At 42.9% G+C, this 25,356-nt stretch overlaps 2 protein-coding genes across 2 annotated transcripts; both read right to left on the bottom strand.

The window, feature by feature from the left end:
• Positions 1 to 978: 978 nt before the first annotated feature.
• Positions 979 to 18,944, bottom strand: epg5 (ectopic P-granules autophagy protein 5 homolog (C. elegans)). Its single transcript, XM_046387255.1, has 45 exons — positions 18,336 to 18,944; positions 17,351 to 18,004; positions 16,774 to 17,034; positions 16,471 to 16,669; positions 16,207 to 16,343; positions 16,005 to 16,112; positions 15,847 to 15,920; positions 15,586 to 15,694; positions 14,839 to 14,953; positions 14,612 to 14,762; positions 14,363 to 14,518; positions 14,117 to 14,274; positions 13,654 to 13,805; positions 13,207 to 13,347; positions 12,953 to 13,114; positions 12,746 to 12,868; positions 12,395 to 12,657; positions 12,154 to 12,294; positions 11,916 to 12,060; positions 11,611 to 11,808; positions 11,145 to 11,252; positions 10,921 to 11,043; positions 10,429 to 10,595; positions 10,098 to 10,334; positions 9,886 to 10,009; positions 9,638 to 9,782; positions 9,212 to 9,383; positions 8,900 to 9,062; positions 8,665 to 8,807; positions 8,386 to 8,542; positions 8,046 to 8,240; positions 7,749 to 7,962; positions 7,033 to 7,220; positions 6,714 to 6,921; positions 6,480 to 6,555; positions 5,982 to 6,085; positions 5,702 to 5,877; positions 5,004 to 5,222; positions 4,696 to 4,905; positions 3,331 to 3,475; positions 3,003 to 3,245; positions 2,562 to 2,775; positions 2,231 to 2,449; positions 2,013 to 2,127; positions 979 to 1,915 (listed from the first exon to the last, which is right to left on the bottom strand). The coding sequence occupies exons 1-45, from the start codon at positions 18,387 to 18,389 to the stop codon at positions 1,733 to 1,735; spliced, it is 7,749 nt and encodes a 2,582-aa protein (XP_046243211.1). The 5' UTR covers positions 18,390 to 18,944; the 3' UTR covers positions 979 to 1,732.
• Positions 18,945 to 19,455: 511 nt separating this feature from the next.
• LOC124058236 (protein limb expression 1-like) lies at positions 19,456 to 25,319 on the bottom strand. The gene is made up of 7 exons (XM_046387254.1): positions 24,334 to 25,319; positions 24,119 to 24,242; positions 23,322 to 23,518; positions 22,445 to 22,585; positions 22,214 to 22,309; positions 21,105 to 21,182; positions 19,456 to 21,003 (listed from the first exon to the last, which is right to left on the bottom strand). The coding sequence occupies exons 2-7, from the start codon at positions 24,222 to 24,224 to the stop codon at positions 20,539 to 20,541; spliced, it is 1,083 nt and encodes a 360-aa protein (XP_046243210.1). The 5' UTR covers positions 24,225 to 24,242; positions 24,334 to 25,319; the 3' UTR covers positions 19,456 to 20,538.
• Between the last annotated feature and the right edge of the window lie 37 nt (positions 25,320 to 25,356).

Below are 25,356 nucleotides of genomic sequence, written 5' to 3'. Positions count from 1 at the left end.
CCACCCCCTCCGAACAGTCTTTGTAAAAACAAAACTAAAAAAGAAAAAGCCTCTTTCAGTCGGGGACATGTATTGTACCTCAGCACAGACACAAAGAACAACAGCATGAGGATGCCAATCAAATTACACGCTTGTCATAACAGGCTTCTTAGACGAGGAAGCTTTAATTTCAGTTTGACCATCTGGAGCATAATGTGTGAAGAATGCAGTTTGCAGGCAAGTTTTATTACAGATGCTGCACAGTGCATTCTGTATCAATGTCTGGATCTCTCTGCCTCCTCTACTGGTCCAAAACAGCTAGATTCAAAAGGGAATTATATCTCCCTCCATGTATGCAAGTTTAGACTGATCTTCCTGCTTTCAGAGGTTCTACATATGGTCTCCTATCAGTTGGTTGAATTGGTAAATACTAGCAGTGAGACATTCAGTTCCTGTTATTGAACACCGTCTCTTTTGTGCAGCCCCAGTCTGCAGTTCCCTCCTCCAGCAGCCCAGGAGAACCATTCCTGATCACTGACTCATAAAAAAAGAAAAAAAAAAAAAAAGAGAAGAAGCTTTTGACATTAACAGTCCCCACATAACAACGCAGGCAATAAGGCGAGCTTCAAGCTGCAGAAGTGCAGAGATGGTACAGAGCGACAGAAGTGCCAAAATGACAAAGGTAATTAAAATGGGAAAAATGACTTGGATGTACAGTCAGGAAGTCTCATAAAGCTAAGTTGCAAACTTCCTTTATCCTCAAATCGCTAACACGTACCACCATTTGTGTATTTAATTCCAGCTCCAACAACATGACATGCCTGCTTGTTTAGTAATACCAACGGCGTCAGTAACTTGTATCCCGGTGCACACATTACTTTATAAGGAAGTCGAGTGGTGTGGCACGTTGTCAGAGGTACTCAGGGATCCTTCTAGTGCTTGTGCTTTTTCAGACTGCAGTTTCTGTACCAAACAAAGACAGATGAAACAACCAGAACACATGCTCAAGAAGATTTAAGTAGCTGAGCAAATGATAGTAACAACTCTTTGGCAGAAACAAGGAAATCACTTTTGGCTGGACATGAAAATAATACTGGCAAATGTTTTGTAACTAAACATGATCACTTCATAAAGACAGCCACTGTATTCATCTTTATGTGTACAGCAAGTAGGACTGAGAGATGTCAGATTGTAGCTTGTAGTTAGATGCTAGCATCAAAAACTGACTTCAGGAGTTAAATCAGGCTTTGAACCCTGCCTGCCAGCTGTTCTGGTATGTCCACCCTACTCCATTTTAAGAAGGTAATACTAAACATACAAGCCTATTTGATATGTTCTTCATCTTCCTCCAGATAATCTGTGGAACCTTTTTTGAACTTTCTTCAGTCAGATTCCACATCCAGGTGTGAAAATTCACAGCTAAAGCTCAGTACTGAATACTGATCCATGAATTATGCTTTAATAAATATGTGCAACTTCCTTTCAAATCATGAATAAAACAGATGTGTTGAAAACCAACAGGCAAGTTATATAAAAAGCAACAAGGCATAGACATGAGAGAAGAAAGCAAAGTGCGAGTAAAGATCAGAGGTTAGCACATAACATTTCTTAGGCTTGACTGATTCACTACTTGGAAACATTGTGCTCCAGAAGGATTTTCTCTGTGCAGAACAGAGCTTTACTGTCACTGTGTTTGCCACAGAAGGCTGACGTCCTCCAGCGTCTCCAGCATGAATGACGGGTTAAGTCGTGGTTAACGAATAATGTTCAGGTATCTGAGGTCAGGGTACAGGAGATTGGCCAGCAGGGCCAGCAGTCGGGGTCCGTCTCTAAGACAGTGTCCTGGGTAACGGATGAACTGGAGAGCTTTATTCACAGACTCCTCTAGCTCAGCATAGTGCTTATTGCTGGGCATGGCCTCCAACATCCCCAGTGTCTGCACCCACAGAGAAGTCAACAAATACATGTTATTTTTAGGAGACAACTGCAGACTAGAAAATGAAAACACTTTGTTTGCAGGTTTTTTTGCATACTTGCTGTGCTTTTGCAGAGAGCTGCAGGTCACTGGTGGGTTGGAGTCGAAGCTCTGACTCTGATGGCACCTGGACTGACAGGAATGCTGCCAGGCTGCGTACCACCACCCTGAATCTAGATGTACGGTAGGCATGTATTAACAGGCTGTTTATCAACGATTATTATTTCCCTCTATCTTGCCTGTTTTCCTGAGCTAATAAAAAACAAGTGGGTGTACCTATTAGAAACAGGAGACCTCTTGCCCAGGCCTATGGCTCCTAACAGTCCCGAGTTCAGTCTTTCTTCGCCCATCTGAAGCAGCCTAGTTTGCAGCCTCAGCAGACCCATGACGATTCCTGACACTTCAGTCTGGCCTGACTGCGGCTGCAGCTGCTCCGCTGACAGATTCAGTGCTTTGTGCCACCAAAGAAAGAGCTTGGCTTCATCATTTGGACCACTGGACACAGAAAACAAATCACAGCATGTATAATGTAGTCACAAGGCACACATGCTGATTCAGGTGCTAAAATGACTTTTTAAAAGAGATTAAAGGCAACGTAGAGTCACACCTGGGGAAGACCTGATTAGTCCATGTGTTGATTAGACCCAGAGTCCTCCTCTCATTGGCTGCTGTGTATTCAGTGTTGAGGCGCTGCAGGATGAACGCATAGAGCGTCAGGAAGCTGCCCCCCGACTGGCTCTCAGAAAGGAAGTCATCCACTGTGAGCTCAGGGACCTGCAGTGATGCCAACACAGGACCCCAACCTACAGACTCCTCCTCAGCTGAAATGAAAAATACAGACAGTGAAAAAACAATCACAATCCCACAATCCTTGAAACTATCTAAACTATAGGGAGAGATTTAAAGGCTTCCTCTTACTTTAACAGTAGGTTGTAAACCCTACATACTGACCTCTTTCCAAAGAAATAAATTAGAGACTTAAAATAAAAAATTGTAACTCTCTGTTCAATCTGGTGCCAGAAAAATCCCAAACAGTTACTTTGCTCACCATGATTGAAGTACGCTGTAATGCAAGCCTCCATGATGCGTGTCATGTGCCGTACTGATGCAAGACAGCGAGAGCAAGCTGTGAGGAGAGGCAGAATAGGAAAGCCCCTCCCCTTCCTGTCCAGCCAGGCAATAACATGGGCAGCGAGAGCCTCGCCTGTAGACACACCCACTCCATTCAGCAAAGTCAGAGTGTCGCTGAACAAGCTGCAGAACGCCATGTGTCTCTGCTCCAAACCCGTCTCTGGAGAGGAAAAGGGAGGAAGTGAGGTGATAAAATAATTTGTTACTGAGAGCTGATGATGTTGCTGAGGGAGAGGGCAACTCACCTGGTGGGTTAAATGTGACGACGCCCTCCAGAAGTGTCTCCAGCTGAGCCTCCAGGCTGCTGAGGTTGATGGTGCCTCCTTGCTCCAGAGTCACTAAAGACTGCACGCACCAGCACACATACACTCCAGCCTTTAGGGTCTCCTCCTGACAGACACAAAGTAACACAGACTTTACATTTTATTTGGTTAATGCTATGCAGAAAAATATATATGAATAAATCAATATATACTAAAAAAAAACTATATGGACTAATATAGACAAAAGTAGTGGGACAGGGGCTGTTTTTCAGGGGTTGGGCTCAGTTTCTGACTTCCAGTGAAGGGAAATCTTAATTCTTTAGGTACCAAGACATTTCGGACAATGCTATGGTTCCAACTTTGTGTCAGCAGTTTGGGTAAGGCCCTTTTCTATTTGTTTGTATTTATTTATTTATTATTTATTGGTTAAAAGCAGTTTCTTATCCAAAAAGAGAACTTTCAAGCCTTAATTAAAGGTGAAATCTGACTCTAAGTTTCTGACGTTATAGTAAGTTTCATGTTTTATGTTTTATGTTGACATGAATGTACATATTTGTGCGAAAATGCATATTTTTTGCTTTAATAACTAGTGCCTCTGTTTGACAGCAAGGCTATATTTAGGAATGAAATTGGAAATTGGTACAGTTAAAAGAGAAAACGCACTGCTACTGGATCTCAGAGTCGTCCTGCGTACACTATAGCTTGGAACTGGGCTGCCAAAATCCATCGACTTTGGAACACTATCAAGTGGCGTAAAAACTGCCTTCTGCTGCTCTACTTTAACAGCGACTATAAGGATTTAAGTGTTACATTTATGTAATCTGGCTGAGCGATACAGAGCTGCAAGGGAAAACTGAATTGTTTAAGTCTAAATATAATGCGGATGTTCCAAGCCTCCCACTTTTACACATGACATAACTGCCTGGAGCAGAGTACATGCAGATACAGGAGAGGAATTAATTCTTAAACTGTCCAATGTTAGCATTGGTCAGTGATATTCATATCTAGTATCTTCTTTCAATCCATAAAATGACTATGATATCAGCTATAAATGACTAAATGACAGAAGAAATGTTTCAATGTTTTAATTTGTTTATGGGGTTAATATAATTAGAAATGAAATAAAAATATCCTAGGCGCTGCTTTTATACTAAATCATCGCTGCATGTGTTCTGGGCTTGACATCGTGACCAAACTGCTATCTACAAAACACAGAATTAAAGTTTGGGAGATCAAACCACCGTTAATGTATCGTAGCTGTAACTCAAACTTGTTCTTGAGAGGTTCATGATGCCTTAAGAAATCTGTGATTTGACTTGTAAAACCAATAGTAGTGCGTTGTCTCACCCTGTGTGGCACCTCATTAGGACGAGGGTGGAGCCCAGCAGCACTGCGAAGTGATTTCAGCAGCAGCTGAGGTGCAGAATCAGCAGTGAGCAGCAAGGAGGGAGGGTAGTGGGTGCTAACATATCCCATTATGCCCTGGTATGAAGACAGGTCCAGTTGGTGCCATGGAAGAGAGGTGGACTGGACCAATAGGCTGAGTAGAGGGGAGTCCTGGAGGTTGAGGAAGAAAAATAAAGAATGAATAAAGAAGAGAGATAAAGGAGAGAAAAGTTGCACCCCAACGTGAAACTGAAATATTCTGGACTCGCCTGTTGACTAAGAATTTGTTCCTCCTTGGCCAGAAAAACTAGCATGTATAGTAGATAGACCAACATGGTGTGCGACTCCGTCTGAGTGTCTGGCAGAACTGGATATGATGTCGAGGTAGGGGGCACCTGTAAGTGGTCACTTAGGACACTGAGCCAGTTAACTTCACATAACACCTCTCCCAGAAAGAGGAAGCAACTCTTGGGACTTCCTCTCTCCACCTGCGGGCACAAGAAAGCAAGAAAATAAATAAAGAGACCACTCTGTCAAACAGAACTACAAACAAATCAAATATCGGGGACTTGATTATTTATTACTTCTGTTTATGTTTGGTTTTATTTACATTTTATTTGTTGATGTTGTTTTAGTATAAAAATAGCAGCTTCCCTTTACTCCCACAGCTTACTTCTATCCCTTTTCAATACAAATATGATTAATCATTGGGATTTGATTTTTGTTCTGATGATTCTGTATATTTTTATTTGTGTAGATTCCATATAGTGGCCTCGACAGATCCGTGTGGGTCTCAAGAGACATCTTGTTTCTAGGAACAGGGTGTCGCGACTATAAATACAGGAACTCAGGCTAATAATAGGAGCTAGAGGCCAAGGACCCAGGTCTCATATAAACAAGCTGTTCTGCGTCATGCATGTCTGGAATCAGTGCGTAGCGTCGGGGATCAGTGGGTACACTGTCTCACACTGAAGAGCTGCTCCATTAGCAGAGTGTCGGGGTGCAGGTGTCTCCAGGGAAGGCTGCGGAGGTGTGTGTGGTACAGGTAGAGAAGGTACTCAGGTGTGCGGGGAGAGGTGCATCTCGCACAGTACTGCATCATACACAGCCACAGGGCGCCTCTCTGGCCGGGCAGCAGACGATCTGAAACATAGAGTACACAGAAATAACTTCAAGAGTACACACCATTAAGAGAAGCAGTCCTTAAAAAACTCACTCGTGTGAACACAGAACTGCCGGGAACCCACCTCTGAATTTGTGATGCAGAGTGTCGGTGAGCTGAGTGTACAGTCCAACCAGACATCCAGCTGCACTCGATTCTGTCTCCAGCCAGGGGTAACACTTGAGGTTACTGAGACAAAGGAGACAGTGATGTTGACTAGGTTTTAACTTCTTCTTTACCCCTGAAAGCATTTAACTGCTCTCTCCATGTATCCAACACCAAAATCACAGCACAAACCTCTGGTCATGTGAGAGACCTCAATGTGACGTGGTTGACTTACAGCTCAGAAGTAAACATCTAGTGTTTGTTTTTCTGTCTGCTGAGTCATGTTTATTTCATGTAGTGTATAGTGAGCTTCTGAGATTTTCAGTTCAGTAAGTAACAACACAGGCAGGGAAAAAAATTCATACCTGTGGAATGTGAATATTTTTTATTGCCCTCTTGAGAGTCTGCCTCACTGACAACAGTTTGCTGCTATCTAAAACCAGTGACTGCTCGAGAGCTGAGGGGACGTCATGCTTACCCGCCATCATCTGTGTCCAAGGGAAAGATCCAAGGCTTAAATAACTTCACAATCTTACTGTGTAGGTCCTGTAGAGCTGTGAGAGTACAAGATACATTTCACTTTCATGGTGGATGTACAATATGTTAAATAAAATTAAAATACCACACAAATACAATACAAGAAAATCAGCTGAACTGCATTAGTGTTTTGAATATTACTTTCTTCAAACACGTGCTGACATTTGACAGTTACCTTTCATTATTTTGCTGCTCCCCACTGATTCTCTGGCACAGCTGCTGAGCTGCACGTTGATTAGACAGCCAACCAAATGATCCCAAAGTGTGACAACCTCACTGATGTAGGGACCCCAGGCTGAGAAGAGGCCGAAGCTGCGGAGGTCTGGTTTACTGAGACGACTCCGCAGGAAGTAATCACTCAGCCAATCAACAGTCTCATCCACCTGCAACCGATAAAAAAAATTCACACAGAGAGGGTGGATTGATAAGGAAACTGATAGAATCGCATGTTGGCTATTATCAGGTCAAGAGGTTTCAATACCAGAATTAGTTACCTGTTGAGGGGAGAGGCTGATTGGGGATCTGTAGGAAGAAGCAGAGGGTCCGGCAGCCCGACCGGAGACATCAGTGGTGCTGAGTGCTTGTTCAGCTTTGCTCTTGGTATGGCGGGTTGGTGGTAAGCAGCCCAGGACTCGCAGAGTCACCTTCCAGCACTCGGAACTCAGTAACTGGTTTGAAGAGCCTGATGATGTTAAGAAAAGTCTTTATCCATTAAAGAAGTTGTAAAACAAACAGCTAAATCCAACATTCTTGAAATTAAAGCACTATATCAGGTCTTTGATAACATTTGTGCCATCATTTGGCAAAATTTTATCTCATGCCGCTGTGAACAATAAATAATATAAATTCAATAAATTCTGTCTTAATAAGACACCCCGACTCAATTCATGTCTGATTCAGCACATCGACAGAATGATTCAACTAACTTCACTTTTGCTAATTAATTAATTCTGTCTTTTGTGGTGGGAAGATGAGTAGGAGGCATACTTTCAGAAGCATGAATGTGTTTTGATGAATCACAAGATGACTTTAAAGCAGCCCTTGCTCTGAAGTGAATATCAGGCAATGAGTAACATAACACACAAAAGATGAAAATGATGATTCAAGTTGTGACTTAAAGAGTTAATTATTTGAATTATAAAATTCAGTTGATGGCCTTTGTACACAGACAGACAGACAGACGGACAGACAGACACACACGCATACTCACTGGTCATAAGTAGCCTTAGGCAGTCACTGTAGTGGTCAGGGAAATGGTGGCGTAAAAGCCAGGTCCAGTGTTTGGTGAAGAGGTGAAAAGGCGTGAGAAGTTCCGGCTCGGGATCTCGACCACAGACGCAAAGGGCTCCGTGGACCAACTCCAACAAACGTGTTCTCTCAGAAAACACAGGATGGGTTTCATTCAGCCACTGGAACAAATCAAACTGTGGGGCGAAGAGAGGAAAGTGGTTACTATAACTGAACTGTGTTTGGTGCTTCAGTGTATTGCCTTTGTGTCGAGGCCAACCTTTGTCAGCAGCATGAAAATGACATCAGCGCTGTCGAGGTGCAAGGATGTCACCACATCTTGGTAGAGAGACACAAGCTGACTGGGTGCTGCATTGGGAGTGAAGAAGGGTGAAATGAGTGGGCAAAGACGCCTTTGCTCCAGGATGGTCTTCAAGACACGGCCACATTCCTCCGCATTGCCCTGGATAAACACCTAGACACAAAACGAGACAGGGACAATGAAAAGTTGAACCTGGGCCCTTTAACCAATCACTTATGTCCATCCGGCCACATTTGGTCATTCTAAATAAAGCTGAACACTTGACTTAAATATTGTAATGCTGTGCGTATGAGCGCACCTGTCCTAGAATTTCCACACACGAGGAGAGGTACTGGCGTGTTGGGGGATGACGCAGCGTGTCCTCACACACATAAGAGACCACCTGGTAGAAGGCAGACACGCCAACATGCTGCACTGCCGGAGATTTCTGTGCCTTATACATATTCACCAGAGCCCTGAACATGTGAAAACAGTCCACGCATTAGTCAAAGCATCACCATCCTTCTCCTTTGCATTTACATTTGCTGTGATGAAGATTGTGTTTTTTCCTTTGGTAGCACAGTGTGTCAATACTGACGTGATAAAGTTCTCGGTGTGAACGGCAGCCTGGGCCAGGATTTGAGGTGGAGGAGACATGGAGTCTGTTTGGAGCTTCTTGATGTCTCTGCGCAGTGACGTTATCTGAGTCTGTACTGCCTCTTGTCTCTGGACGCGCTCACACTACGCAGTTACAGAGACCACACAAAAACACACTATTAGATCACAGTCAAGACATTTGAAAACTTAGCTAGTGTGTAGTTTTGGGGTCATACTGTGACAGTGATATTTGCTGGTCCCTGGCATGGCTGCCCTCCCTTTCCTTTACACTCCAAGGCCATAGTGACTTGCTCTGGTTGGTTCTTGTACAGCAGAGGAAGACTCTCCAGCAGCTCCTGTTCCATTGCCACCTGCTGGGCTTCGCGTGCCACTGCAATCCTGACATCAAAAAGTGTTTTGTAACCAGAGTACAGCTCTGTAAATGTGTATCTGTGTGAGTACAAGCAAGTACATGTATTCCTGTGTAGGTGAACCGTGTGCTGCTGATGATGTGAAAATGTTTTAATCTTTGTATGATCTCCAGGTACCTTGCCTGATCCTCCAGTATGCTGAGGTCCTGCTTCACCAGCTCAGCAGCAGCTTTAGAGTCAGTGAGGCAGGCAGTTGGGACTTCAGCTACTGGAGTCTTCAGCTTCTGCAGCTCTGGAGCTGGACGAGGAAAGGGATGCTTCTGCAGGTTTCCCAGGATACGCTCTCTCGCTGCACAGAGACACACAAAAAACACAAGACTGAACTGGTGAGAAACTAGCAGAGAAAAAGTCAAAATTTTCATGCAAACAGGATGAAATATTGTCAAAAATAATTTTTTTGCTGGTGTATTAACGTATATACAGTATATTAACTACTGTTACATTTATGAATTTGCATGTTTATGTTCCTTGAAGTCATCATTATCAGACATTTATGACTGCACAGCTCCTGAAAATAAACTTTATACAGTTTTGGCTCTGTACCGTTGTTGAGACTGGTGTAGTCAGTGAAGCTGGAGTTTTGAGCCTGCAAGAAAGTCGGCTCACTCTGCACCTTTTCCCACAGGCACAGAACCTCTTTCTCATCATACTGCAGACGCTCCTGGTCCACATACTCAAGCCACAGCTCCTATAGTAACACACAACAACAAGATCTCACTAACCTGTTACAACCAACTGCACCACATGTTTTTCCATTCAGAAAATGTTAACACACATGAGGACAAACCCACCTGATGCCTCTGCATGACCTGTGCCAATCTGTGTGGTTCATACTCGGGAGGAAGAGAGGGAAGGTACACTTCCTGCTTCTGCAGAGACTCATCATCCAACCACATGGCAAATACACCAAATAATCTGTAAGCAGCCAATCAGCACAGATCTGAGAGACTGTTAACACACTAAAGGCTTCCGTATTTGAGTGGACTAAGCATCAACAACCTACCTGACCAGCTCTGTGTGTAGCTGAGGAGAGGTGAGGTAAGCAGGTTGTGGATGGTTGGGGCTTTCGTCGCTGTGGCTTTCCAATGAAGGTGTGTGTGGTGATGGCACCCTGAGGGCCTGGCTGGCAGCATGGTGGAAATCAGACACCTCCTGTATTCTTTGTCTCAGGTCTCTGAGTAGAGCGGCCTGAGAAGAGGTCTGGAAGAACCTTCGGCCGATACAGCCACCTGCAGCCAGCCTGGTGGGCAACACAGACAAAAAGAGATGTGGTATCTTCACAGCGATTCTCTGGTCTCTCTGGCTGGGGATAGTAATGATTGTGTGTATCTTACCCATACTCAGGTCCTGGCTGTCTGAGGTAAAGCTGCAGGAACTTCTGCCAGACCAGGGGAAGGAGGGGGTGGTCAGGGGGTGTGGCTAATGCCTGACAAGCCCAGCGGTACACCTGTAGTCGCTGCAGAGATGGAGCTACTGCCAACTTCAGCCTCTGCTGCGCCTTCTGGCTCAGACACACACACATTATTATTGACATCTACATACTGTACAGCACCAAGGATTATGAACCAGACTACTCATTTCTATGAAATTGCTCTTTGACATAGCTTTTTGTAACTTTAGTGTGTGTTGTTAACATTTAGACAAAAGTCACACAGTGCAAAATTATTTGAAACAGAGCACCATTTTTTCCTCCACACATGTCCTGCATTATGAAATGTCTTAAAAATCCTCAGTACCAAGTGATACTAAACACTTGTTATCAATAATAACAATCCTGACATTTTCAGCTCAAATATTTCAAACTTTTTGCGTATGTGTCTGCATACCTTTAAAGCTTGTTCTGGGGAGATGTTGGGCTCTGACAGGAGCTCATTTTCAACACAACGTCTGAGCTGAGATTCGTCCTCAAACATGCCCTCCATATTCAGCACCATCCAGGCAAACCAAACCTACAAACACACAGAAAACGACAAGTCGGTTAGCGCTGACAACTTAACTAATACAATCAGCAGTACTTGCACATACTGTTAATGCCTCGAGGGGCCCTTACCTCCACACTCATGGATTGGCCTTCGATGAATGAAGGTGTGGCATTTCCAGCAATCCAGCCAACCAGAGAGGAGAGCAGACCCCGATCTCCGTGGTAACCCAGGGCATTCTGCATGGAGTGTGAGAATGGAAAGATGTAATAAGTTACTGTGCTTGTTTAGCCCACTGAAATTTTCCTGAAGAAAAAAAACATTTCACAGGTGACTTCAGGCTGGCATGCTTAATGCTACTTTCATCACTAATCATTTTGCTCAGTGTGCATGAACAGCTCTAAAATTAAAAGCATAATGAATTAAACCTGACTGTTCAGTATACCTCACCACCAAGCTCTTGTTTTTACTGTGATATGCGCCCAATTAAATGTTAATGTAATATTTATCTTAATGTTACTAAATTCAGCATTTGCACCTGGGAGACCAATAAAAGTCCCTAAATAATGCAAACTCCTAACACGACTGAGTAAATACCTTATGCTCTTGGTACAGAAGTTTCTGCACACATTCCTCCTGATGGTGTGTGAATGCGGAGCAGCAGATCTGATCCATGAGGAACAAGACTGTTTTGTCCCGGTACCACAGGTTCTGCTGGATCAAAATCCTCACCCAAAACTCCAGCACTGCTGCAGCGCCGACACGACTGGGCTGAGAGCTCTCCACCACATGACTCTGAAAAATTAAAAAAAAAACAAACAAAACAACTCACATTTATGCATGTATGGTGATGGCTGAAGTCCTGAACTACTCCTCTGTGATAAAAGCCCATTGGGACCAACCTGAATGACACTGTTCAGCAGTCGGACATTGTCCCCATAGGTGGTTCCTGTGAGGAGTGGTGCTACCCGGTGAGTGACCTGCTGCGTCACACCTTGAGGACACACGCTGTCGTATTGCAAGAACAACTGGATACAGCTTACAAACCTGCCGTGAACAGAGAGACGACAGGCTGCTAAATAAACACCTTTCTTTCTTTCTGGTCTTTTACAGGCTGTGTGTGAAGGATGCATCTCTTACTGAGAGTTGTTGAGCAGGTAAAAACTAAGAGGGTATGTTGGGGGCAGGATGTTGTCCAGAAGATGCACAGCAGCTCTAAGGTGGCGAGACTGAATCAGATTCTTCAACAATCCAACTCCATCGGTACAGAAGTGTTCCACACTAGAAAAACAATCAGAAGGAAAATCCACAGACCAACTTCATTCAAATTCTATGTGTGAATCAACTTTAAGTATTGGAAATAGTTTGAGTGAGTACTCACCTATGTCCCATTGTTGTCATGGCTAAGGACAGATAGCATCCGATGGGAATGCCTGCTTTTACAGCCCTGATAACAGAGTGCATGCTGGGAGTGTGTGTAAGCTCTGGAGGCGGATTGGATGTCAAAGCGGGGACCGACCAGGCTCCTTTAGGGTTCTGGGCATTGCCGTGGAGCTTCAGCCTTAGCAACAGTTGCCATGCCCATTGGCTAAAGGATGCTTCGGGAGACACACCCAAACGAAGGACACTGGCAAGGTAAGACACCTGAAGGGAGGAAGTAAATGAGAAAGAGAGAAAATGATGAAGCCTCTGTTAAGACTTAATGTCTGTGAGCAAAGAGTGGATAAGTCACCTGTTTGATTCCTTCTGATATGAGACCACTGTAAGGTTTATCTGTGAGGTACTTCTGATAGGCTTCAGCCACCAGCAGAGCAACTTCACTATGGAGGGATGAAGCCAAGGCCAAGGAGCCATTCTGCAAGAGGAAACAGATTTAACAAGAAACTCACAACTCATTCAAGATATCCACATGTGTAATTTTCAAGGTATCTGTGGTTACCTGTGTGTAACCCCAGTTCAGACCCTCCAGTATGACACAAGCCAGCCGGTTCTCCACAGCAGACAGGGGATGCTGGAGCAGCCAGGCTCCTATCACACAGATCTCCTCTGGCTGTGGCCGCCACAGACTCAGAGGCAGCTCTTTGCACAAGTAGAGAGCCACCTGAGACACACATGTACATGTTTGTTCACACAACTGTTACACAATGTCATGCAGTTAAAACCTTAAAGTCTTAATGGAACAGCAACACCAACCATTCCTACAGTCTGTATGGTCTCTCTCAGTCTCTCCAGGAGCACAGAAACAATGTAGGGATGGACTGTTGCAATGGCAGCCAACAACTCCCTCCCCACTTTGGAGTAAGTTTCTCTTGTGGACACACTCACATAAGACACCTGGAGCAAAAATAATAAGACAGATGTCAAAGAACAAGGTAGGCCTTAGGTGTTTTCTCACCAAGAGACCAGGGTGATGAACATTTAAACAGTGTCATATTTTCTCTATGTGATCCTTTCTCAGTATTTTCATATTGGCTACCTTAGACACTCTATGAAATACAGTGTCTTAATTTGTGCAATATTTACATAATATCTGAATGATTCAGAAGCTTAATTTTTATTGATTTTAATATTTTTTATTGATTTTAATAATTTTTATTGACGTTTCTTTTACTATTTTCTCTCTGCCTCTCCTTGACATACCTGGTAAATCAGAAGAGTTATGGTTGTGATGAATGCGGAGTCTGAGTGTTGAGTCGGTGTGGCCATATGTGCTAGTGCGGTGAGGAGGGAGATGCCGTCAGAGCTGTTCACTTCACACAGCCAGTGCTCAAACCTCTGCTGGTGCTCTGGGTCTGTATCAGACAAATTAAATAAGAGGTTGGCAAACTGTCAACATCAGACTCAGAAGAATAACATAACCTTGTTTTATTTTATTCTCAAGGCGGTGGATGTGCAAAATCTTTCAGAAATTGAGTTTAACTAGTTTGAGAAAAGTTTGATTCTTTGGGGGTCAAAAAATAGTTTCTGGTACATTTTCAGTTTTCCATATGATGAAACTGTGAGGTCACATCTAAACTTTACTACAATGTTCTTGCTAGTTAGCTAGTTAAATTTTTGAGGTTTTGAAAGATATTTAGTGCATGTTAAGAGTGTATACTGGTACCTCTAAGAGCCTGAATGCAGGAGTGTGTGTCACTGGCTGTGCTGAGGGTTTCTAGTCCTGCTGTCTCTGCACACTGCATAACATAAAGGACCTTCCACAGCATGGAGCTGGACAGAGTCCCATACGGCATCTCAGACATAAACAACCAAATGCCCAACCTGTGAGACGGGACCACAAAACATACATGTGAAGCCCTCAAAGTAAATAATTTCAAATTCAAGTAGAAACTTGAGGCCAATTCCTCACCTTTTGTTTCTGAGTACGTGTAAAACAGCTCGGAGGAAGAGATGGTCGTATTCCAGCTGTAGTTTCTCCAAAGACAGAGAGTGTGAGCTGGATGCACCAGTACCAGTTAAACTCACATACTGGGCCCAGTGATCACTGACATAACACACTGTCATCCTGAGGATAATGAGAGAGGACAACATTATAAATATCCAATGTTATATATGGCATTTATGTATAGATTTTGTGCGCTCTGACTGGTGCCCTTACCGTATGATGTGTCCTATCCGTTTGACTAGCTGTCTGTATCGTGCCCTGTTGTACGTTTGTAGTCCAAGAGCGAGAATTTCAATGAGTGACGAAGCAAAACCAAAAACACGCATCATCTTCTGACTGGAACTGGCCTGGGGTTCATACACACCTGGAAGGAGAGTGGTGTCAGATCATACAGTGAGCGATACACATTAACAGAGAGAAGGACAGACAGACTCCCTTACCCTGCTTGCTCATCCCCAGCATGTGCGAATAGAGCTCCTGGAATGGGAACTGGGTGAGCAGTGAGATCAGATCCTCCTCACAGAGCAACAGCCAGCTGCTGTCTGGGTCCTCATCCTAAAGACAAAGAAGGACAATGCAGTTAGGGGCTACTGTACCCCTCAAGCAAAACCAGCCATGAAAGGCTTTTTTCAGGACAGATGCAAACTGAAGGATGCTTTTTTTTTATACAAAATGGTACTAACAAATCATTGTATTGCAAAAATATTATATAAGTATACTTAAATTGCAGTATCTTAAAATGTTAATATCTTACAAAATAATGTTTCTTAAAAGTTCTCCATACAAGCGTGTGCTAAGCAACACATTAGTGCTGGCAGCATTTGTGTTTTTAAGGCAGCAGGCATGATATTTAAACGGTCATAGGTGATAATTTGGCATCCTTATTACAACAGCTTTGAATGTGACTCAGTAGGTCAGAACAAAGTCCAGAACATTCTGTTTTATAAATTAATCATCTACAAACCTCGATGACACATCACATTTTATTGAGAGCATCACAGCAAGTGAAGGAAAAAATATCATTAACTTTATTATAAATAAAGTTTTCTACTAATGTTTCCATGCAATCACATAAAGAATAAATAAGTTATTTGCTTTTAATTTTTACCATCGGTTTTTATTTTCCCATCCCACATATAAGGCCTGTTTCTTCTCACAAAATTCAGGTGTTGTTTCCCTACACATACCTCTTCTCCCCCTTCATCCACTAGTGTCCAGTTGCCAGACTCAGGTCCAGAAGCTGCTGAACTCTGACTCTCACAAGGCTTCAGATGTCCCAGAAACTCTGCCCGGTGTCTGAGTCAAAACACAAAAGCCACTGGTCAGAGTCTTTAGGTTGTTAGACCCTGAAAAGACTCTCACGGAAAACGAAAGACATAAAGCTAGAATGTGCATTTCACAGCCAGAGGGTAAGAAAGCGTAGCTGCTAAAGGGGATCCTACATTTACCTGGCAGGTGACATTAAGATGGTCAGAGCTTGCATAAAGTGCTGCACTCCACTGGCATTTCCCCAAACTTGAATCTTAGGCAGAAGTGAAGAAGAAAATAAAGTCAGTATGTACCATCACACGGCAACCATAAATGAAAGACTGTGTCCCTGACTAACCTGAAGGAAGGGTGCAGCCCACTTGCCAACCCCAGCAGGACAACACAGAAGATGGCACAGCAGGTACAGGTGCTCTCCTGATCCTCCAACATGCAGCAGGACTGCGACCTGGAGAGCAGACCAGAGGCATGTGAGGACACAAAATAACAGAATTCCTCAACCAATGGAACATGAAGCAAGAAAAGTGATCGTGTGTGTATACCAATCTATCCAGCCAGTGATGGATGTCTGCTTGAAATTGTGTGTCATCTAGGACTCTACGTGTGAAGCTAAACAGGACGCTGATGGCCTCCTTCAAGGGCTGGAGAGAATAAGGCTGTGTTTGGTTGCCAAGACAATCTGATAATGGAAATATGGAAACAGAAAACTCATGTGGGGCATGTACTTTGTATCATGTATGACAGGCTCATTTGTGACAGGAATGTCATGGCCACTCCAGGGTAGGTAGAATTCATAAGTCACTCACCTTTTAGTAGACCATGCAGGTATGACTCCACTTGGAGGCGTGACAGCAGAGCAGTGTAAGCATGTAACGCCACCTTCTGATGGAGCAATTCACTGCGAGCTTCAAACAGTCTCCTCAGCTCAGCCAGCACGTTCTGACTGAACTCTGCCTGCTGGAAGCGGTGGTACCCACACACCTTAGACTGATCTGCACACACACCCTGTAGGGATGAAATTATATTTAAAGACTGAACACAACAGAGAACAATCGGTCAGTAGTTTTCTCCGGATACTATACATCTGCTTTTTGATTTAACATCCACACCTGCAGTGTAAGCTGCTCATCTCTGAAGCTCCAGAGACGATTCTGTGTGCTCTTGCAGTCAGAGGACTGAGTATGTAGCTGTGTGTGAGACTGGGTCAGCTGTCTGCGACAGCGCCAGTAATTCTGCAGAAGTTCAGTCAGCTCATGGTTCTCCTGCCGGGCTAAAGCAGAGAACTGGGCTGCACACACTTCAACACCCTCCGACCAAGCTCGTAAACCTCCGCCTGGCTCCCAGACACTCAGCTGCTCCTGTGAGAATGGCTGCATTAGAAAAACATGAGTTGAGAGAAGTTATCTCACGTTAATATATGTATATAAGGACAAAATGAATGTAGTGACTTATTATCTTTGTTTTCACAGTAATGACAAGTTCAAATATCAGTATATTATAACCAAATCCCATAATGATTATATAAACTAATCTAATTTTGGAGGATGAAAAAAGTCACAAATAATGTGGAAACATTGACCTACAAACATAAATTCATCCTATATCATCTTTTTTCATTTGAAGAAAAAAAAACAACAACTGAGCTCATAATCTAACTTCATGTTATTAGGCGGTTTATGAGATTACCAGGATTTCTGGGGCAATCCTGGGTAATTCCGGGTAGAGTTTGCTCCTAGAAAGCTCAGCTACAGACTCCAGAGGCTGCAAACTTGGAGGTGAAGATTCCTGCTCAGGAAGTGCCAACACGGCAGGTCCCTTCTCCCTGTTTTTCACAGCTTCCTCACAGAGATGTATAACAGGGTCCTCCACCAATGCTGGGAGAGAGGGGTACAGTACAGGGGCACTTGGGGCATTAGGGATCTGAAACTGAGTTGAAATACAAGGCTGATTCCATGACTGTGTGTCTTTTCCCAACTCAGTGGTCTGTGTTGCAACTTTTAGCTCAGCCAATTGAGCTGCCACTCCGCAATCCTCCTCTTTTGACTCTGTCACATGCACTGTATCTTGCAACGTCACAGCTGACTGTAGAGTCTTAGTAGCCACCGTTGCGGATAACTTATGTGATGAGGAGGTCTGCTTTTTCTCAGAGGACAGATCTGGTGGCTGTGCTGAACTCTCAAGGGACTGAACAGGGTCCTGCTGCTCCTCCTCCTCCTCTGGCTCCTGATGTGGCAGACTGAGAGGAATGTCAGTGAAGACGGAGGTGGAGGCCTCATCACAGACAGCTGCGGGAGCTGTAGCCTTTTTGTCTTCCTCTGATTGCTTCTGCTTCCTGACGGACTGAAAACATCAACAACAATCAGAGAAAAAATTAGTTAACCAAGTCATTATGTGTGATACTACTCTAAATGTGACTTGGGTTTGTCATTTAAATTTGAATTTTTTTTACCCTGTGCCTTAAAGAAAGTTCCCTTAGAGTGGAAGATTTCCAGTTTCCTCACAATTTACAAACAAAAGTATGTTGGAGTCGATACTTTCAATTGTCAACAGTTGCGAGGAGTGAACTATAGAAACCTGACCTGCCTCTTCAAGACCAGTGCGTGCACCTTTCTCCACTGACCTCGAAGCACAGAAAAAGGCAAAAACGACTGTAAAGGACTTGAGGACTCACCTGAGATTTTCCACTGGTTTTCGCCTTGGTCTTCTTTGGTCTCACAGCCTCCATCTTCAATATCTACCTACACCAGTGATTTTTTTTTTTACACAACTCAATGACACTGACAGACAGCTGACCGAGGTGTCACCTGGTGGAAACGATGTTGCTCTGCTGAAAACGGACAGTTCTCTTACGTAAACTAGATACGAACAAACAGGAACCATTTGCTGAACAGCTAGCGAAGTGCACTCTGTGATAAGCAACTAGCGGACGGCTGGGATATCAAGATAAAGTGGTTGTAAACAACACTCTTATATGGTTGTTTGAGAAAAGTCGTTCGCGGAGAATAGCGACACTAAGCATGTCTCTTAGCGTAGACATTATATACGGAAAATACATGTTTGGAAAACGAAAGTAGTTCCTGCTAATGTAACTCTGCTACCTACATAACTGCAGAAGCTTTACCAAGCTAAGCTAACGCATAGCTGTTAGCTTGTTACGCTTTTTCCTTAGCAACATATTCACCAGCTGTACCACATAAATGTTCCGTTTTGTTGCTCAGATGATCAAAATAAGATTTAAACCAGTCACCAGTCAAAGAAAGTGACATGGCGCGACAGCCATGGATGGTCGCACTGTCCACTGGGCAGCTGTCATTTGTTTTGTTTGTTCCGATCACAATCTTTGATCATGTGACTACTCCACCTCTCTACGGAAAGCCAGACAGCCCAAACTGTATCCAATACACACACCAAAAAATCGCTTTGAAACGTTCTCAGAAATGTTACAGCTGAATACTATTAACTGGAGAAGGCAATATTACAATATTGCAAATAAATCCATTTCAAATTTCAATTCGAATATAACTTTTGAATATTGTAGCCTATTTTGCTCGTTAAACTTTACGGACTCGCTGAGATTTAGAGGTCTTCTGAAAGAGAAAACTGAGAAAAAAAACTATACATACAAGATCCAAACAAGAAAAGACATTTACACAGACACACTAATTAAAATGCTCAAAAACATGATCTACTGTATCAGCAATAAGAACATCAAAGAGAGAAAAATTTGTGTTTCTATCTTAAACCAGTTTTCCCCCATTCAGATTTGGTAAAAGACCTTAAAAGGTAATCTAATTATGCAATCTGGTGTCGTGGTTCATTCTGATATCAACCAAGGTGAAGAAAAATAACCCCTAAATCCCCAAGAGAAATGTTGCACCATTCACTGTGCATTGTACTACTGTAAACAACTGAAGTTACAGTAAAAACCAAACTTGACATGATTTGAAGTAGTTAGAATTAATATCTTCTCAGACACATAACAGATTACACTTCAAAAAGTTTGTTACCATTTCCAACAGAGTTCATATGAATGTAAAAAAATGTATTTACAATATGTATATTACATACATTTTAATGAACATTTTCCCTTTACAAAAGACAACTGAATGCTCTGGGTAAGGATTTTAACATGAAGCACATAGTAAGTGCTGGCTCTTATAATTATAGCTGTAATTGACTTAATCAGTCATATTCTATCATATACTGATCTCCTTGTTTAGTATATACAAACCAGACTGTATTTCATATCCAGCTGCTCTCTGACACTATCAATTAAATTCATGTCACACTCATAGCAGACTCTCTTTTTCAAAGCATCCTGCAGCCTGTCATCCAGCCTGTCACGCAGTCAGTCAGCACACTGAATCGCCCTGACGAGTCATCTCCATAAGTCTGAAACTGTTCCACAAGATGACATGCTCAACAGTGATGGAGAGAAGAACAGTGAGGCTAAATAATTCAAATAGTTTTAAAATACATGCATTTTAAGTGACCTTACGTATATAAAACACCCCTTAAAAAGACAACGTAATTGAACAAAAGCTAAGGCGGTAAGGTGGAATGTCCTTCAGAGAAAACAGAGAGAAGGCTACAGCTACAGTTCAAATACTTTTCCAGCTAATTGATTTAAATCATATGAATGCTGTATTATTTGAGATTGCAAATACAGCACACACATCTTTAGGTCTTAGTTCTATAGTCACAAGAGTGTTAATAATGTTTACACAATGTTTGTAGCTCTCAGAATTACAGAACTCATTACACAATCCTGAAGACCATGACCAGGCTTGAAATGCTCCATTCTCGCAAAAAGGGCACAAAAATCTAATTTCGAGTGGCAGACTTTAGCTCATTCACAGAGCTTCTGGTTCAGTCTATTCAAAGTTATTTAAAGGCACAAAAGTCTGCTGTGAGCATGGTGAGGGACTGTTGGAGGGCACATGTGTTCCAGAGTTCTGACAGACTGTTTGCTCTGTGTTTATATGGAGGGCTGGTGACGAACTGCAGGGTGAGGTTATCTGGACTTCTGTGTCCCGGCTGTATAATGTGTGTAAAGGAAGGTGTTCCTGCTCGCATGTGTGACTTGGCTCCTGGCTGAGTGTCTCAGGTGTGTGGTGAACATAAGTTTGACTCAGAGCCAAGCTGAGGATCTCCATCTTTTCCTTGTAGAAGCGCAACTCTATGCCTCGACGCCGGGTCAACACCAGCTCCCTCTGCGCTACCTGCAGCTCCTCCCCCAGTCGCCCAGATGACCTCTGCTCTCGTCCAAGCCAATCCAGAGCCAAGCTGCTGCGCATGTACTCATCAAGTCCTCGCTGAGAATAATAGGTGATCACACTCTGAGGAAGATGAAAGAAAATAAGCATCATCATCATTGTGTAGCAGCAGAGATACTGATTCTTTATCAAGGAATGAGCTGTGTCCTTGTTGAGGCCCGTACCTGTCGAGAACACCGTCTTTCCCTCAGAACCTTCAGCGTCCCGTTCCAGTGTAACAACTGAAAAACTGTCATCATCTCCTACAGAGAGAAAAAGAGGTGAAAAAGTGGATAAGAATGAGACAGAGAGACAAAGTCTTGTGTAACCCAATTAGTAACGACTTGAATAATAAACCCAACTACAATAAACACCTGACAACGATAACATATTATGTAGATATTTCCTGAACCCACACCTAAACTGTGGATGATTGGTTTGAAAAGATACTGTAATGTATTGCACACACTAGGTAGGTCTGGCTGAACAGCTGCGACGTGTTAAGAGCCAGTGACATTAGTGTTGAACAGTGAGAGTGTATAGATTAGCTGAAAGTGACTTAATGAGGCACAGATGGTTGATATGACATGTAAGTCGTCAGGGGTTGAAGTCCATGTTGTAGCTCACGGCTTGTTTACTCTGTTTCCCACTGTGAAGCTCCCCTACGCTGCTTGCTTATCTGCCTGATTGCCAAATATATCCGACACCTCCTGCACAGTCTGTATGTATAAAATACACTGAACTTTGGCAGCTGTATACCATATGGTATGCTGTGTGTGTAGAGATTTGAATGTATGAGCATGAATACATTTGATAGTCTGTGTGTGTGTAAATGTGCACACATATGGTGTGTGTGTATTACTTGGAAGAGCTTCATCTATATGAGCCATGCGTTAGCAGGAATGATAATGAGCCAATTTCCTCCAGCTAATAGCACTCAGACGTATGTGCAGACGTATGTTTATTTACACAAAGGTAGAAATATTAGGTGTTTCATATCATGACTCCCTTCTTGGGTCTAATTCAGACTGAAATGAATGGAGAATAAATATGGGTGTAATGATAACAACAGAGGGTGGAATTACCACCCTGATTTTTGTTATGTTTGGCTTAATAATGTCTAATTGTGTAAAATGTCTAATTATAAATACATTATTTTAAATCCCTATGCATAAAGAAGAACTTCAGAAGGTCTGAATGCTTAGATAGATCAGAAATCACACAATCACCACATGACTCCCACATGATTTATGAGCACAGTCACAAGAAAAGAGCATTTGGCTTTCTGTTTTACCTGGAACTCCAGCATGGTCTTTCCTATGTAGGAGTGGAGAAGCAAACTATAGGTTCCTATACTGGTGCTTGAATCACATGCGTCTTCAATAGAGACCTGTACAGAGGCAATAGTGCAGGTGAATATTCAGGCAGGAGGGCTAAACATTATCTCTTTGTCATGGAGTCATGTTTCTACAGTCTGCCTTGTAACAGGATGTCACACTGTGTGTTCTCACTGGCTCACACTCACAGCACTGTTTGTGGCTGCCTGCTGCAAACTCTGAGTGATGAACTGAGGGCTGATGCGCCGACACGGCAACTCATTCACAAGGGAGTTCATCAGAGCCACGCGAGCTGCATCCCTCCGAGCCTCTGCCTGGCTGTTGCACACCTGAGGATGAGGTCATGATGAACTCATGATGATGAGTGCAAAAAGACGGGGTAAAGATCTGCAACTGTTATGTGTTGACTTGAATCAACTTCTGTCAGTAAACAAGTGCCCACTGGTTCCATTTTGTCGATTTTACACTTCATTACAGCTAATCATGGGATCAGACCTCAAATCACAAGTGGGATTGGGACATTAGAGGCTTTCACAGATAACCAATCACATGCATCCTCTGAGCTACATGCTGCTGTCTGGGTCACAATGAGCCCATTGAGAGACACTGTGGGATTTAAACAGAATGACATCAGTTTAAAACAACTTTGAAAGTGTGTGTTTCTGTGTGTTTATCTCCACTGAATGTACTTCAAGTTGTTGCTGTTCAAGTTGCTTGTTGCTTTTTGCCACTGCACTAAAATGAAATGAAGCATTTGCATAATAAAAACTACTATTCCATGTATGTGCAGCAATTAATAGATAATCTGAAACAATACTAGCCATTTATATGGAATAAAAAGTTGATTAGTGTGTTTGCAAAGACATAAACATCACCTGCATTATATAGTTGAGAAACTCTGTTAGCTAAAGTTTGGTCAAGTGTATGTGCTCACTACATAATGGTGATAATTCCAACTTCACATAAAGATTAACTGATGGAAGTTCTCATTGACAGAGTGCAGCCACATTAGATTGACTAAAAGGGAAACAATCCTGCCAGACTGCACTGACAAGATAACCGCACCTTATAGTTGCCAAAGCAGCTTCCTCCAGGCAGGGTGACATAGCAGACGTATGGGGGACCAGGGGAAGGAGCAGATTCATATAGCAGCAAGCTCTTTTTCTGGACGTCTGCATCCCCATCAGACTCACTGGAGGAGCCATTTGATTGGCTCATCTGCTTCTGCTCCCAGAAGTTATGGAGCATGGCCACTACATTTACTGCATACATGGAATAAAGGATGAATATCAAAATGAAGACTGACAGTACCAAAATTATAAACAGTTGGAGTGTAAATTAATGCAGTTCATCAATGACTTTTAATATGTAAAACAAGCGTTCATCATCAGAAGTTAAATGTTTCTTTTAGCCTCACCCTGAGAAAACCTGGACGAATATGTGAGCTGTTAAATACACAAACCAGATGTATGTACATTAGCATTCTCAGGCTGTGTTTATTTTAAGTAGAATCAGGAGATCTCAGCACCTTCCCATAACTTACACAAATCAGCACTTCTTCTAACCATCTGAGCGTTTTCTGACCCTGAAACGAGTTAAACATTTCCTGTGTCCCTTGCTGAGTGCCAAACAATCCACTGCAGCCCGACGATTTGACTGACACTTGTTGGATGCTTACTTTACAGGAAACATAACAAAGTTCTATGAAAACACTTAATTGCTTTAGGTTTTACTCGAATGCATCATTGCCAGGTAAACACTAGAATTAAGTTGTAACAATTGAAAGAGTTTGATTCTCAGGTCTAAAACAAAGATGTGTCTGTTTCCTATTGAAACTGACATCGAGTTCCTCCATTACTCACAGTCTTTTGGACTGGTGTCTGTCTCACTCTGTGACAGGTATGACATGATGCTGTCCTCCATCTTCATCCACTGTTTACGTCCACTTTTCTCCTCAAAATGGTCCATCTAAACGGCACTCATGGACTAAGAAATGAGCAACCACCACTATCACTGCAGCTCAGAATGGGAACATCATAAGAAATAAACTCAAAATCCAAAAACTCCTTTTCCCCACCTCGTAAAGTCCCTTTCTGCCCTCCTCCTCCTCCTCCTCTGTGCGAACATCTCACCAGGGTTTCTCTTTTGAAGTGGACCACCTTTGTCACCCTTGCTGCCAATTAGCTCAAAGGGCCCCTCACTCTTTCTACACACACGCACACACACAGAGGTGCAGAGCTGGAATGTCGAGCCCCTCCCCTCGGGCTGTGCAGCTGGTTAATCCCTGAACAGAGACGGACAGTTAGTCCTGCACAAGGTTGGCAGGTTAAACCACAGATGGCACCATCGCGGAGGAACAGGAATAAATTGAAAAGAAGTTCTGGTATATTACTTAATCTTTCTTGTTATATTAAGTACCCTCAGTATTCAGCATCTTAGGGACAGTCCTTCCCACCATGCAGGGTCTAAAATGAGTGGGGGTGGGACACTTTTGACTTGACACACTAAGTTGAGGCCACAGAGCTCAGGGTCTGAGCTCCATTCACCCACTTCAATATGAATGGCCATTGTTCAAGTCTGAATTCACCCGCTCGCTGAAAGCCTCTTACACATAAATGAACCAAATTCTGAGAAAGAAATGGTTTCTTAGCTCCCAAGTCCTCCCGCTCTCTCCGTATCGAGTCGTGTCAGTGTGACATAGAAGGGTTTTACATTCGGTACCTTTTCAATGCTGAATGTATCGATGTATTCTAAAGCATGTATATTCCCACATGCTTGAGTCAGTCTCTACTTTTTTTGATTGGTTGCCAGGAGGATGGAAGTAGCAGTCTATTCTAATTAGCATAATAGTTGGAGACCTTTGAACCACAAGTGTTGCATATATTAAAGCTCTCCACGAACTTGCATTCTGTTTGAGACTTAAAAACCCACATTATTCACTCTGAACCAACATACCCACACCTACAATGAACTTGAAGCTAGAACAAAAAAAATTACTCATTAGGTTACTTATTTAATAGCCTTTGTGTAGGCTGACATGAGAGTATGTATTAAATGAATGTGCTAACTTGGCTAGCAAACATGTTTAGAGCATTAAATT

This window comes from Scatophagus argus, chromosome 4 (assembly GCF_020382885.2).
Source record: "Scatophagus argus isolate fScaArg1 chromosome 4, fScaArg1.pri, whole genome shotgun sequence".
Classification (NCBI taxonomy): Eukaryota; Metazoa; Chordata; class Actinopteri; family Scatophagidae; genus Scatophagus; species Scatophagus argus.
Note: the sequence above shows the minus strand (reverse complement) of the source record. Positions and strands in the feature narration are given on the sequence as shown.

Coding starts and splice junctions, on each gene's coding strand:
- LOC124058236 (XM_046387254.1), bottom strand. CDS start 24,224: ATGGACCATTTTGAGGAGAAAAGTGGACGTAAACAGTGGATGAAGATG. Junction 22,310..22,444: donor AGGCAGCCACAAACAGTGCT/GTGAGTGTGAGC, acceptor GCCTCTGTACAG/GTCTCTATTGAAGACGCATG. Junction 21,004..21,104: donor AAAGACGGTGTTCTCGACAG/GTACGGGCCTCA, acceptor CATCTTCCTCAG/AGTGTGATCACCTATTATTC.
- epg5 (XM_046387255.1), bottom strand. CDS start 18,389: ATGGAGGCTGTGAGACCAAAGAAGACCAAGGCGAAAACCAGTGGAAAA. Junction 14,519..14,611: donor CGGATAGGACACATCATACG/GTAAGGGCACCA, acceptor CATTATCCTCAG/GATGACAGTGTGTTATGTCA. Junction 12,658..12,745: donor TATCAGAAGGAATCAAACAG/GTGACTTATCCA, acceptor TCCTCCCTTCAG/GTGTCTTACCTTGCCAGTGT.